This window comes from Neophocaena asiaeorientalis, unplaced genomic scaffold (assembly GCF_003031525.2).
Source record: "Neophocaena asiaeorientalis asiaeorientalis breed wild unplaced genomic scaffold, Neophocaena_asiaeorientalis_V1.1 scaffold442, whole genome shotgun sequence".
NCBI classification, from domain to species: Eukaryota; Metazoa; Chordata; class Mammalia; order Artiodactyla; family Phocoenidae; genus Neophocaena; species Neophocaena asiaeorientalis.
This window is the reverse complement of record NW_020175833.1, coordinates 1,613,767-1,628,278: the sequence shown is the minus strand read 5'-3', so window position 1 is coordinate 1,628,278 and position 14,512 is coordinate 1,613,767. Positions and strand designations below refer to the sequence as shown.

The following is a 14,512-nucleotide window of genomic DNA, read 5'->3' as shown; positions in this document are numbered from 1 at the left end:
AGGGAAGCCCATGGTCATGCATTTTAATTCCCATTTCCTTGATTACTTGTAAGAAGGGTCATCTTTTCATGGCTTCTGGCCATCTGTATTCTTTATGAAAGCGGCTTAGAAGCAGAGCAGACACTGGACACAGGTTCCAGTCCAGACCACAGCCATGGCAGGTCCCTGTCCTTGCCCCCTCCAGGCCCTCCCCGGCCTCATCTCTCTCCACATCCTCTCAGCATCTGCAAAGTCACCACGCCGGACACCCCCAACCCAGCCCACAGCCTGCATTCTTCTCCAGGACTCTCATCACCCCGCTCCTTCTTATGTGGTCCCCAGAGCTTGATTCCACTGAGAAGAGACAGTCTCTCATCACCACACTCCTCCCCATTCCTCCCCAACTCTGCACATCTCACCCCAGTGCCCAGGGATGCGGGTCAGCATGTGGCCAGTGCCTCATCTCCCTTCTGGGACATCGTTCTGCTACCTCCTCCCAACAGTCCTTCTCTTTTGAAGTTCGTGCTGTTACTCCCCTCTTCCTAAACCCATATACTGCTTCCTGTACTCTGGCCGCTCTGTGTTGTTTGGGGACTTTGATTCTCCCAGACTTTTCTGTCCCCTGCCCTGATGTCCACTTTGGGATTTCAGCATCAAGATTGACAGCTTTCTTTGTCCACATCTCATAGTTTCTTGACTTAAACCTCAGTGACTCTTTCTACTCTATTTTAGATGCCTACACACCTACCTTCATCGCCTGCAAATGAACTTGACTGCAGCCTTCTACACGCCCACCTCCCTTTCTCCATCACATCTTGTGTGGCCACATGTTTTTTGCCTCCTTCCTTTTCTCCCAATCCTTTGGTAAGATTTTACCCCCATTCGTCTTCCTATCATGACCCACCACACCAACTAAGCCATATCCGGTAACCTGGGGCAATGCTGCTTTGCCAGTTTCCAATCCTAAAGATACCTGGTGATCCTGCTGGGATGAACTGAGGGGATCATCCTTTCACTCAAACACCAATAACATTCATGCCTCGTATGGAACTTCCTTCTGACTAATTCAGCCATGTGCCTGTCCCACTTTCTTGGTCTGTGAGCTCCAAGACAGGGATGACAGTGCCATATCTGTTCTCCCTGTGCTCAGCCTGTGTTTGTGCAATAGCCCATGTTTGTTCACTTTGGTTGAATAGACTTTTCTGCTTTGGTAGTGACCACTCCATCACTGTGGGCTGATAATACTCAGATTTAAAAAGCAATGTATCTATCCAGGGTAGGAAAAAATGACTAGAAAGAAAGAATAAAGGAGTCCGGGGGAAGGCATATATGCATTAAATGCCTTTTAATTTAATATGCATTAAAAAAAATGGACATATGAGAGTCAGGTTGCAGGCAGAGGCGATTGCAAAATGGTTTCTCCTAAACTGCTGAGTTATATTCTACCAGCATCCAGGTACTCTACTGTTAAACAGGTTTATTTTGGTGGTGAAGGTATAGCTTGGTGTTGGGTGATGACCTTGGCCAAAAGAAGGGAAAACATTGCATCTATGCTGAAAGGAGAAAAATTATATTTGCCTTTTTGCCTGCAGACGAGAGAAGAGAGGGGAGAGGGGAGGAGAGGCTTTCCTTATGCAGCTAGTCCTGGGCCACCAGCTTTGTGCTTTGATGTACTCATAGCAATAACACAAGGCCCTGCTGCCAGGAAACAAGGAAGTGTGTTGTCACACAAGTTGATGCCAACACTCTGCTTGTGCAAATACTCAGGACCCAGTGCCAGGCTCTGCATCTTCTCTGCCAGGGGGAAGTGCAAGCACACGGTCACCTGTGTCTCAGGACCGAGAGGCTGGCTTCAGAGAAGGGCTTGTGGCAGCAGGGGAAAGGGCAGCCTGGCATTTAGATGAACGATAACTGCCTTAAGTGGTCAGTGAAGGTCCTGCCCTGAGGAGGGGCCAGTCTCTGAGGCCAAGACCCCACGATTAAGAGGTGATAGAATCTAAGAGAGCACAAGTTCACTGGCCTCTTAGAGCCTGGACGCAGCAGGGCACTGAGGCTCCCAGCAGCAAAGCTGTGTGCGTTCCCCCTGGGCACCCTGTCGACGGTGCTCCCCCCACCTGGCTCCCGGCGGTGGTGCCAGGCTTCCATTTCTGGCCCTAAGACCATTGATCCTTTAGGGTCCCCTGTGTCCTGTCCACTTGTAGGCCCTCTCAGGCAGTACCTTCCTTTTCGATGCTTTCTTGGGAATAAAATAACACTTTCTAAAACGACAGCGTATGGAAGATTTCACTTCTGGAATGATGGAGACCGCCTGTGCTTCCTCTTCTCCACGTGCCCCTCCAGATCCATTCTGCTGCCTGCGAGGCTGGCCCTCCAGGGATGGCACCACCCTGCTCCCCTGCTCTGGTTCTTGTTGGGCTCAGCCACTGGGCACGTCAGGTAGCCAGAGGCTGGAGCCATCAGCGTGTTTCTGTCCTCTCCCTCTGCGGGCCACGGCTTTGGCAGAGGCCGCATCCCTGTGACTAGAACGCCGCCAGGTTCTGGGGGCTTGTCCCTCCCCGGCTCCTGCTAGTCCTTGAGTGCTGCAGCCTTTTTATCCCGACCCTGCCCACGCCTCTCTAAAGGACTTTCTTTAAGCTTCTCTTTTGAACCGCCTGTTTCTTGCTCTGTTAAACTAATTGCTCCAGGCCCTCTGTCCACCCGAATAAAGGCCAAACCATATCACATCACAGAGCGGTTTCTCACGAGCCCCATGTTTTTTACGCAACGTGTTTATATGTAGTTTTAAAGTGTAACTCCTTCCATCGGTGGTTTCGACACAAGAAGCCTCCAGTTGGGTTCCTTTAGTCATTGGTCACAAGTTAACCTTCATAGGTCCTGCTAAGGATGGAAGAGAAGGCAGTAGAGAGACATTTTCCTTCTAAATTCACATTCGGGTCTTGGTCCTTTCCCCTTCTCTAACCTGTGTAACGCAGCAGCTTCCCTACATAAGAGGGCATTTGTGCATTTACTACACGGGGTTCAGGCAAATCGCAATGCTCGGCTGGCTGTGCAGGCGTGGAGCCCCTCGGTGGTCGGCAGGCCCTTCCTGCAGACTCCCCTCCGACAGACATGCATCTTTTCATCTGGTAATGCTCTCATCCTTGGTCCTCTGTCCAAGGAAGAGGGGGGGTCTCTCCTGCTGGGTCCCCAGAGGCCCCACCTTTGGCTTGTGTGTGGCATCCAGGGACCCCAGAGTCCTGACTGAGCAGTCAGTGCTGCCTGGGAGCCTGGCTGAGCCCGCTGTGTCAGCACCACCCGGACTCGCTTTCCTGCACGTCTCAATTTGGGCTCTGCTCTCGCCCATCCCTCCACCTCCCCTAATTTCTAGAGAACCCTGTTTTATACCACTCTACCCTCCCTCCTTTAGGGTCATGCAGTCTCGGGTGTTGGGGTTGCTGATGCCCACGGAGTGTGTAACGCAGCCTTGACTGTGGGGAATCTCTGATGGTTCCAGGACCACTCTCCCGTACTGTTAGGGCTAACTAACTTTAGACACGCCTGCTAACAGTGAAACCTGCTATCAGAATACTCCAGAGGTAGGAGGCACAAAGCTCTCAATTTGGGGCCAAATTACAAGTTAGTAAGAAAAGTTCCTAATGAGCTCTGGAACCCTTAGTTAAGGGGCTAAAAAGGAAATATGTGAAACCAAAGAGGAAGGTGCCTGGTACTTAGCGGCCCACATTTACATCTTAATCCTTCCATTGAGGGTCTCACCTCAATTCACAATCTCGTTTTCAGGAGGAAGTGGAGGGTTACTGTTTGCAATGCTGGAAGCAAAAAACCTACAAATTACTACAGATGGTGGAGATATTTTTATTTTTTCAGAGCAGCTGCAGCATTTATTGGTTGGCATCTGGGCCACAGCTGCTCCTGTAGCTCCCTTCCTGTCCAGGAGAGGCACTTCTGGGCATACTGGTCTCCAGTCGAAGGAACAAGCAAAGGCCATCCCATAAGGAGGCAGAGCTCTCCCTTACTGTCTGAAGGGTGTCTAACAAGCCCTCCCTGGAGAGAGCTCTGACAGTGTGCTTTCCATGACATCCAGCTGGAGGTGGGACTTGAGGTCAGGTTCAGGTGCAGGCTTCCTGCCCATCACAGCCTCCGAGCCTTCCTGGGGCGGCAGCCGTTGTGCGGGATGGGGGTGTTGTCTGTGATTGAGATCACTTCCAGGCCCCCCATGGTCAGTCCCTTGATGGCAGACTGGAAAGAGAAGGAATAGCAGGATGGCACGGTCCCAGAAACGATGCCCCAGTGTGTCCAGACAGGGCTCAGAGAGGAACCGGTCGGGGGTGAGGGGGGTGCAGCGTAGGGATGAGAAAGCTCACTGGCTCTGATATCTACAGTCCCAACCTGATGCTCTCACAGAGCTCTCCCTACCAACTCCTTCACCAAGCCCTCAACGTCGCCCACATCTCCAATCCCACCTGCCACGTCCCACCTTGCGCTTTACAATCTAAGAACAAAGACTGTTGTAAATCTCAACGCATCTTAAGCATTATGCTTTTGTAGTTTCCTCTGCCTGGAATGATCCCCCCTCCCCCAATCCCATACGCATACCTGGTTAGTCCCTCGTCATTCTCAAAAAATCAGTAGAGATGTCACCTCTTTGGGGACACTTTCCTGATCACACCCAACAGGCTCCCAGCACCCTGGGCACAAGCTTTACCACTGCACTCACTAGTCTGTACTGAGGGACCCATTTGTGACAGTCCCCCAGAGGCCACCTTTCTGTTCCCAGTGCCTGGCACACAGCAGGCACTCTGTAAGTGTCTGATGAATTGAAACTAAGTGATCAGGGCTTGCTTTGAGAAGCTTAGGAGATCAGACGCAATGGAAAGAAACTTCAAGCTGTTAGGGGAATCCACTACAGGGTCCACTCTCCCTCCTCTGCTCTCCCGTTTCTCTCACTAACTGAAGAAGCAAGCACACATGCTGGGCTGTGAAGAAGCGAGGTCACTTACCAAGCGCCCTGGCCCCAGGCCTTTAACCACAACTCGGACGTGGGTCACACCCTTCCCCGTAGCTTTCTGAAGAGGAGCAGCAAGTGGTTAGTGCTCTGAGAGAGAAGTGTGACATCCAAACCCCTTGCTACTGCCACCTGGAGCAACAGGGTTATGAGCTCCATGGAACAAGCACCCACACATGTAAACTGGCAGAAGACAGGGAAGGAAGCAAAGAGCAGATGGCCGAGGTGCAGGACAGACACCACCAGTCAGCTGGGATCTCTTTCCGCCCAGGACAGCACTGCCACCTAGTGGATACTTCTAAATATTGCTCAGAGTTTTCCCAGGTGGATAAAGGCAGAATTTCAGAACATAAGGTGCCCTGGACTCCAAGGCTAAGCCTCAGTACCCTCTTAGAAAGTGTTATCTTATCATTTTAATCTTTAGTTACAGTTAAAATTTTCTTTCTTGGGCTTCCCTGGTGGCGCAGTGGTTGGGAGTCTGCCTGCCGATGGAGGGGACACAGGTTCATGCCCGAACCAGGAGGATCCTGCATGCCGCGGAGCGGCTGGGCCCGTGAGCCATGGCCGCTGAGCCTGCGCATCTGGAGCCTGTGCTCCGCAACGGGAGAGGCCACAACAGTGAGAGGCCCGCGTACCGCAAAAAAAAAAAAAAAAAAAAAAAAAAAAAAAATTTCTTTCTTGTTTATAAAGGCAGTTTATTGCAGAAAATCTGGAAAACACACAGGCCACTCAATCCACCATGCAGAAGCCACCGTTAACACTGACATATTTATTTTAAGTGTATAAACCTGCCCACTGGTGGCCATTTAGTGTGTTTTGATGATCACTAATACATAGCAATCAGTATTTTGGGGCATCGAGCTTTGTCTGAAGGTCAAGGTTTTCCTTCCAGAGATACTCCCGGTTTGGCAGTGAGGCCTGTGTTGTAGCAGACAGTGCCCAGGCTCTGGTCCCAGACCTGGCAGGGTCAGTTCAGAGAACTGGACTGGCTGCATGGCTCTGAGCAAGCCACACACTCTGAATCCCAAATGACTCTTAAAAACATGGGTAATACCAAGGGTCTTCTGAGGATTCAAGATAATGAATGTAAAGTGTCTGGCATATAGTAGATACTGAATAAATACACCAACTGCAGTTCACTGCCACCTTGCTTCTAGGAAGGTCTGCAACAGTTCACGCTCCCTCTGATACTGCAGGAGAGTCCTCACATGCCACACCTTCTCCAGATGGACCATTACCACAACCACACCCCACCCACCGCACTGGTCTTTAAATCCAGGAGGCTTTGGTGAGCCTTCAGCACCTGGCTCCTGCCTCTTCTAGAATGAACCGAGTATTTCACTTCCACTGAAGCTGAGAGAAAGAGAAAAGAGAAGCGTGTTCACACACCTCTTCAAACCACCCCCCATGTTAGGGTAGCCAACAGGAGTTGGCCAATACTCTTGCTTCTGAAGAGCTGCCTCAAGGACAATTTTCCTGCCAGTGATCAGCCATGCAAAAAGTGGAGCCCAGCACAGAGGGAGCCGGAAAGAACACACACTTACCGCCGCGGCAGCTATGCCTGCTGTTTGCGCTGCAATGCCTGTGCCCTTCTTGGCATTCTGAAACCCCTCCGTGCCACAGGAAGCGCGGGCAAGGGGCTGGTGAGCGGCAGAGACTACCTGGATCTGTGTGCTGGGAAAGGAGGGGAGGGGTACAGAATATAATGGCTCTTCAAGGGAGTAAGAGAGCACTAACCCATGCCCAGACAAGCCCGAGTGTGAAAGAAAAAGACCGTTAGCTGCTTTCACTCTGAGCTTATCCTGTAGGAGGTGCCAGGAAAGGTCAGAATCAACCCCTAAACCTCATTAAAAACTGACAAGTCATATAATCTAAAGAGAGCCGTTATGCATGGAAGGTTTGGGCTCCGCCCCCTAAATTCATGTTGAAATTCTAACCCTTAATGTGAAGGTATTGGGGGGTGGGGCCATTGGGAGATGATTAGGTCATGAGGGTGGAGCCCTTATAAACTGGATTAGTGCCTTATAAAAGGGACCCCAGAGAGCTCCCTTGCCTCTTCCAGCATGTGAGGACACAACGAGAAGCCAGCCATCTGCAACTTGGAAGAGCTGTCACTAGAACCCGATCCTGCTGGCACACTGATTTCTGACTTCCAGTCTCAGAACTGTGAGAAATAAATGCCGTTTAAGCCACCCAGTTTGTGGTATTTTGTTATAGTGGCCTGAGCTGACTAACAGAAGCTCCATAATCTGAGGGTGCTAAGTGTCATCCAGAGGAAAGGTGGCATATTTTCCTCCTAGTATCTTCCCTGTAGCCAGTGTTTAATTAGATTCAGGGTCCTTTCTGGCTTCTTCTTTTTTTTTTTCCCCTAAGAAATTAGATTTTCACATCAGGTAATTTTTAATGATTTTTCATTGGTAAAGTTTCAAATATACACAAAAGTGGATAGAATAATGTCTGAACTCCCATGGACTCACCATTCAGCTTCAACAATTACTAACTCATATCCAATTTGGTTTCACCTATAAACCCTGTTTCTACACCCCTCTATCCCCTAACTAATGGATTATTTTGAAGCAAATCTTAGACCCATCATTTCATCTGTAAATATTTCAATATATATGTCTAAAAGATAAGGACTCTTTAACAAGTTAAATTAAAATTAAGAATAACTTCAAGAAATCCTTAGATACGCTTTCCATTTCCCTCTTGATCACTGCCCAGTTTCCTGGTCTGAAGAGCTCCCTGAGAACTCACCACAGAGGGAAGTAGAGAGTGGTTATGGGGAGACCTGCTGGAGCTGGCCCTGGGCTCAGGCCACCTGCTGTTGGCCTGGCTACGGCTGCCATTTTCCTACCACGGCTTCTTGGGTTTTCTACACTGAACAGAGTAGAAATAGACAAGAGAATGGCTTGTCCCTGAGACAACCTCAATAAAAATCTACAGAGTGGGCCACAGACCCTTAAAAAAGCAAACGAACAAAGAGAGCTTACCTATGTCCTTAGCAACCTGAGAAGAGAGGAAAATCCAGAGGCTCTCATTCTGAGCTTACCAGATGAAAGCTGAAATGCATCCTATGGCACCTCGCCTGTGCTCACCCTCTAGCCCTGACTACCAACAGTCTCTTGTATTGTTCTCTAAATTGCTTCATAGGCGACTGTTGACCAAACACCAATCCCATCTCCAAGTGGGGGCTGGTGTGCAAAGATGTTACTGATGTCAGCAAGGTTTCTGTTGCCAACACACAGTTGGGAACTTACCCAGCACTGTCTGAAAGCCACACAGAACGCTAGTCTTCCAACCTTGTGCAGCCCTACAAAGGCAGAGGTCGGTGCACGGTGGCCCAAAGCGAGTACTTTAAAGCGACCCTTATTTGGTGGTTTCCATTTTGCTTAGTTAGTAAATCATATATTCTGAAATAATCTCTCTCATTTATTAATCACCCATCCCCAGTACTAACACTTAACAAATACTTTCACAGAGGGACTTTCAGGCCCTAAAATATACTCTTCTCCAACTCTTGAGCAGAACCAGGAAATACAATTCCCAAGGACAGCAATGAAATCTTATGAATGGGATATGCCTAACCTAGTTCACATTTTCATGAAATCTGAACAAACTATATAAAGAGAGAGGTGGTCTCCCCAAACCAGGAGGGAGCCTGGGGGAACCTCTGCATCAGCATCTGTGTGCAGAACGTGGCAGCCTGACTCGTCCGCTCCCTCTGAAGGGGAAAGAAGCCCACTCTAGCCCTACCAGGTGCTCCCTTCCCTGCTTACTTGTTGTACGATGCTTTGATGTGTGCGATTGGGATCTCCTCAAATTTCTTTCCTGCCCACCTCAGAGAACTCTCTTGTCCTGGAATTGGAGGGTAAATGCTGCAATTAGAAGAAAAATTTTAGGTAAAGTTGTTCTGATTTTTTTTTTTAATTAAAAAAAAATTACAAGGTTTAAAAAAAGCCACCAGTACAGACAAACTCATAATAAGAAACAGCAGCTCTCTGCCTCAACCTGCTCCTGAGGTCACTGCCCCCGACCCTTCTGGCGCTGCTGCCACATCTGTGGCCCAAAGCGAGTGCTTCAGCACGGTGCTTCAGCAGCCATTTCCTGAGTTGCTGACTCTAGACACAGCTAGTGACTTTCTGCTGGGAGGAAAGAGAATTTAATCCATGCTCCCCATCTTCCCCTGTTCCTTCTAGTGTAATCAGATCACTCTCCAGTCCTCTATAAGCTACTCTTTCTGCATTAAAAAAAATAAAGTCGAATCTCTATTTCTTGTTTTATCAACCACAGATATCTTGACTATATTGTTGTCTGTTTGTACAAACAATATGATTTTTCATATCATATTGATAAGACAAAATTATCTTAATAAAAAAGACAAAATTATCTAATACTTATAAAAATCATTATTATTAAAAGAAAATCCCTGGAATAGAGGTCAGCAAACTTTTTCTGTAAAGGGCCAGATAGTAAATATTTTAGGTTTTGCTGGCCGTAAAATTTCTGTTGCAACTACTCAACTTTGCCACTGTGGTGCAAAAACAGCTACAGACAACAGTAAGTTAATAGGTGTGACTACTGTCCAATAAGAAACAGGAAACTGGCCAGATCTAGGTAGGGGCCAACTTGCCAACCCCTATCCTAGACCAACGGTTGTCCATGCTGGCTGAACAGCAGGATCACGTGATTCTGATGCTTACACTCCACCCCAGACTTCCGGATGGGGCCTGAGAATCCATTTCTGAAGTAGCCCAAGTGAGTCAGAATGTGAACTCAGGGTTTAGCACACTGGCCTAGACATCATGTTGAGTTCAAGACCCCTCTCTATCTCAGTCCGATCTGTCCTCTGGCTGTCTCTCGGTCAGGACTTCATTTTCAGGTGGAGAAACTGAGTACAAATAGGGGAACAGGGTTAACAAGGGAAGCCAGGCCTTGGGTCGAGGGGCTCTACCTTGGTCCAGAGCTCTGCTCACCACCTGCGCTATTTTTTATTCTAGACTCGAGCAAACCTGCTGCTGCACCCTGCTTACACGTAGAGATCAGATCAGTGTTTGTATCCCCTCAGCCACCTGAACTACAACGGGTTCTGATTTAGAGAATGCACTGTTAGCTGAGCATTATCCTCCTGACTGGCTTCCCTAGAGAGATTTAAAAAAAACAAAACAGTAAACACAGTGGTATTCAAGAGTTACAAGTGTATTCTTTCCTGCTTGGCCTGATCTTAGAGATGATTTAGCATCTCAGCAGGTTGCCAGCTTATCAGCCTACACTGAGGTGGAATGTGGACGAGGCTCTGAGATGACATTAATATTTAAAACATTATCATTTCCCCATTGATAATTTCCCCTATTGACTTGTGGGCCAAAAACTTAAGCCTTCTAAAGTCTGAATATACCAGCATAATGCCTTTTATATAGGGCAAGATTTTTGAACTAGGAAGGATTTGGAGCTTGAACCATTTAACTGAAGGCACAGACAAGATCAAGCTTTTAAGCCTCCCAGGTCCAATGTACAAACGAACAAGTGGTTCACCGCGAGGCAGCCCAGAAACAGGAAAGACAAAGCTTTCTGCCGCTGTTCTGCTGCCTCTTCATACCCATCCTCAAACCAGGCCCGCACACACGGCATCTCTTGCAAATGGCTGACAAGGACTGAAAATAGCCTGCACAGTTGGGTAGAGAAAAATACACAGTTAGTGCAGTAGTACCTACTGTCTCTCTCTCTCTCTCTCTCTCTATCACAGTTTCTTGACCTCAGTACTACTGACATTTTGGGCAAGAGAATTCTCTGAAGGGGGGCTGTCCTGCACACTGTGGGGTATTTAGCAACATCCCTGGCCTCTACCCAACTAGACATTGTTCCTCAAGTTGTGACAACCAAAAATGTCTTCAAACATCGCTAAAAGTCCCCTTGGAGGCACAGCCGCCCCAGGCTGAGGACCGCTGCTTTACTTTAATGACTTCTAACATCCAGTGGGCCCTCATTGCTGGCAATCATACAGCGCATCCACAGTTCAATTACCCTTTCACTGTCCTGGATGACTATTTTGTACCTTCTTTTGTCCCCTCAGACCTCCAACTCCTTCCTGCTTCCTCACTGCCCGCTGATGACCTTCACAGAGAAATAGAAGCAATCAGAAGTTCTTCCAGCTCCCACTACCAAACATCTGTGCCCACAATCTCTGCCTTCTCTCCTGTTATGAAGCTCCACTTGTGTGTCAGCCCCTCAAGGACAGCAGTCCGGCATCCTCATTCTTTCCCCTCTCTACTGCATCATTCCCATCAGCAAAACATGTGGTCATTTCCCCAACCTAAAAACAAACAAAAACCTCTTGATCCTAAAGCCTCCTTTAGCACCTGCCCATTTCTATATTCCCACTCAAAGAAATGACCTGTCTTCCTGTCTTCTATTCTCCTTGAACCCACGCCACTGAGACCTTAGCCCCTCATACCTCCACTGAAAATGCTCTAGTCAAGGTCACCGACCAATTCACAATGTTAAGTCCAATGAGCAATTCTGTCGTCAAGTCTATGGACCTATCATATCAGTAGCATTTGATATAGCTAATCTCTCTGCCCTTCAACCACATTAAAAAAAAAACCCACAAAACCCTCCAGGTTTTCTTAGTACTTCTCTGGAGATTTCTTCTTTTTCTTTTGCTGATTTTTCCTCATCTCCCAAATCTCTAAATGCCAGAGGCTCCAGGGTGCTGTCCTTGGACCTCTTCTTCTCTTTGTTTACCCTTTCTCTCTTGATGATCTTGTATCTTAGAGTTTTAAATATCATCTAGGGACTTCCCCGGTGGTCCAGTGGTTAGGACTCGCTGCTCTCACTGCCAGGGGGCCCTGGGTTTGATCCCTGGTCGGGGAACTAAAATCCCATAAGCCTCATGGCAAAAAAAAAAAAAACCCCAAATCATCTATATGATGAGTCTTCCAAATGTATACCTCTAGCCCAGATCTGTCCCCTGAACTCCATTTCTTTCTTTCTTTTTTTTTTTTGCAGTATGTTGGCCTCTCACTGTTGTGGCCTCTCCCATTGTGGAGCACAAGCTCCGGACACGCAGGCTCAGCAGCCATGGCTCATGGGCCCAGCTGCTCCGCGGCATGTGGGATCCTGCCGGACTGGGGCACGAACCTGTGTCCCCTGCATCGGCAGGCGGACTCTCAACCACTGCGCCACCAGGGAAGCCCTGAACTCCATTTCTAATAGTCAATAGTGTATCTCCACTTGGATGTTAACGAAGCATCTCAAACTTAACCACCCAAATCCAAGCTCCTGCAGTCTCCCCTGTCTTAATGACAACTCTATCTTTCCAGCTGTTTAGGCCAAAAATTTTAGAGTGCTCCTTCAGTCCTCTCCTTTTCTTACGTCTTACATTTACAAACCCTGTTGGTCATCTTCTAAATGTATCAGTCTGACCATTTATACTACCTCCACAGCTGCTACTCTGGTCCAGGCCAGCATCATTTCTTACCTAGATTACTTCAGTAGTTTTTTGGCTGCTTAGGAGACTTCTCCCATCTTCCACCCTCGCTTCCCTACAGTTCAATATCAACACAGTGGCCAAAGGGACCCTTTAAGATGTAAGCAGGATCATGTCAATCCTCTGTTCAGAATTCTCCAGTGACTTCCCACTTCACTCAGAGAATAAGCTGAAGTCCTCATGATGGCCCACAAGGCCGACAGGATGTAGCCCTGCGTGCCTGCTGCACCCCTTTGTCCTCTTGCCCCCACCTCCTGTTTTTACTCATCACTCCACGTTGGCCTTCTTGCTGCTGCTCTCAAACACTAGACACACTCCTACAATCTGTCGTATTTGTTTTTCTTGTTTTCTATATACTGTCCCCTATCCACTCGAATTTAACTTCTACGGGGGCAAGGACTTTTGTGTGTTTGGTCACCGATGCATACCCAACATCTTGAACAGTGCCTGACATTGCTGAGTGACTATAAAAGAATCTTGGCTTAAATTCCTTTGGCAGCTCCCCACTGCCTACAGTGGGGACTGCATAAAAGCCCCAGTGTTACAGATAAGACCCTCAGCATTCGGATTCCTTCTCACCCTGCTGGCCTCATCTGCCATCACACATACACCTAAATACACTGCATTCTTTCACAATGCATGCGTTACACAGACTGTTAGTTTGCCTAAAATGATTTTTCATCTTTTCCAGCTGAACTCCCATTCAATTCAGTTCTTAGCTTCACATTATTTTCTTGGCACTCTTGCCTGATTTCCTCCAGAGTCAGACACTCACTCTTTCATACTGCAAAACAACCATCTCTTACCTCCAATATACCACTGGTCAGATTATGGTGAAAACATTTGTATGTCTGTCTTCCCTGGTAGACTATGAACTGCTTGTGGGGAGGAATGATCCTCTGCATTTGTATCCCCAGCCAGCACCTAGCACGGTGCCTGGCACCAAGCAGGTTCTTAGAAAAGGTTTGTTAAATATAGTGAAGTATAAGTAGCACAAAGAGGTAGTGGCACTGTGGAAAGCAAGTTACCAAGTCGCTGGGGCTAAGCACAGAAACCACCCTGGACCTTAGACCAACTCAAAAAAGTGCATAACATACACCCTAGTGTAGCCACCCATCCCCGCCCGCTTTTGTGTCCTAGACCCAGGGAAGGTTGTTAGTCTGACGTGATCCCAGAGGGAAACAAAGGTGATATTTACTATACAACTTCGACGTTCACTCATTCATTCATCAAATGTTCATGAGCATTCATTTTGTGCCAAAGCTCATCTCATTTGATCCTCACAACCTCTTCCGGCGTTATCTCCACTTTCAGACGAAAAAGCTGAGGCTCAAATATTAATCTGCATAAGGTCCCGCAGATGGCAAGTGACAAAGAGTTGGGAATTCACTGGTTCTCTGACTCTGGAGGGTGGTGCCAGTCTCCCGAGGGCTGGACCTAAGCGGCCCTCACCTGAAAATGCTGCGCCTCGGAGCTGGCGCCGGAGCCTTCTCCTTCTCAACTTCCGGCTTGGCCCCTGCGTCTTGCATCTGCTGGGCGCTAGTGTGGATGGTGGGGGCCGGCACTCCGGCCACGGCGACCCTGTGGAGAAGGAAAGCTCGGTGAGGTCCAGGCCTAACCGAATCCTAACTGGAGTCCAGGTGTCTCCTGGGACACGGGCAGGAGCGAATTCCCGCGGGTGGCCGTAGGCTCGGAGGGGATAATCATTCTTACCTGGTCGTCGGTGGCCAAGCCCATAAACGCAAGAGCCAAAACCGCGCGTTTCTTACAACCTGCATGACGTGAGTTGACCCCACTCAGCTCCCGTCCGCGGCGACCGCGGAGCTTGGCGGGGCTGGAGCGGAGCCAGCACCACGAGCACTTGTGGGGGCGTTGCAGAGGAAAAGTCACCTGATTCCTTTTTATAACGTACATTAAAGATTTTTATTCCCATTTAAATGCTCCATAATAACTATCGTTGAGAGTGGCAACTGGGAATCCGCCTCCCTTTTCCTAGTTTTCTAACATGAGATCTTCGCCCACCCCTCCATATTGGAATGGTT

At 48.4% G+C, this 14,512-nt stretch overlaps 2 protein-coding genes across 6 annotated transcripts in view; one reads left to right on the top strand and one right to left on the bottom strand.

Moving 5' to 3' along the window:
- The window catches only part of DET1 (DET1 partner of COP1 E3 ubiquitin ligase), a 56,362-nt gene extending 47,614 nt beyond the window's left edge, over window positions 1-8,748 (top strand). The window contains exon 7 of one of the 4 annotated variants that reach the window (XM_024732921.1): window positions 7,044-8,748. The gene's annotated coding sequence lies outside the window, so the exon portion shown is untranslated. Of the gene's footprint in view, window positions 1-711; window positions 3,676-6,138; window positions 6,517-7,043 lie in introns of those variants that run through there. The other 3 variants (XM_024732923.1, XM_024732919.1, XM_024732920.1) reach the window with 3 other exon arrangements.
- On the bottom strand, window positions 3,812-14,488 carry MRPS11 (mitochondrial ribosomal protein S11). 2 transcript variants are annotated; one of them, XM_024732928.1, is made up of 6 exons: window positions 14,184-14,488; window positions 13,923-14,051; window positions 8,761-8,859; window positions 6,526-6,655; window positions 4,977-5,042; window positions 3,812-4,215 (listed from the first exon to the last, which is right to left on the bottom strand). In XM_024732928.1, the coding sequence occupies exons 1-6, from the start codon at window positions 14,246-14,248 to the stop codon at window positions 4,108-4,110; spliced, it is 597 nt and encodes a 198-aa protein (XP_024588696.1). In that variant the 5' UTR covers window positions 14,249-14,488; the 3' UTR covers window positions 3,812-4,107. The 2 variants fall into 2 exon arrangements, with proteins under 2 accessions (XP_024588696.1, XP_024588697.1); XM_024732929.1 differs by lacking the exon at window positions 4,977-5,042.
- Window positions 14,489-14,512: the final 24 nt, after the last annotated feature.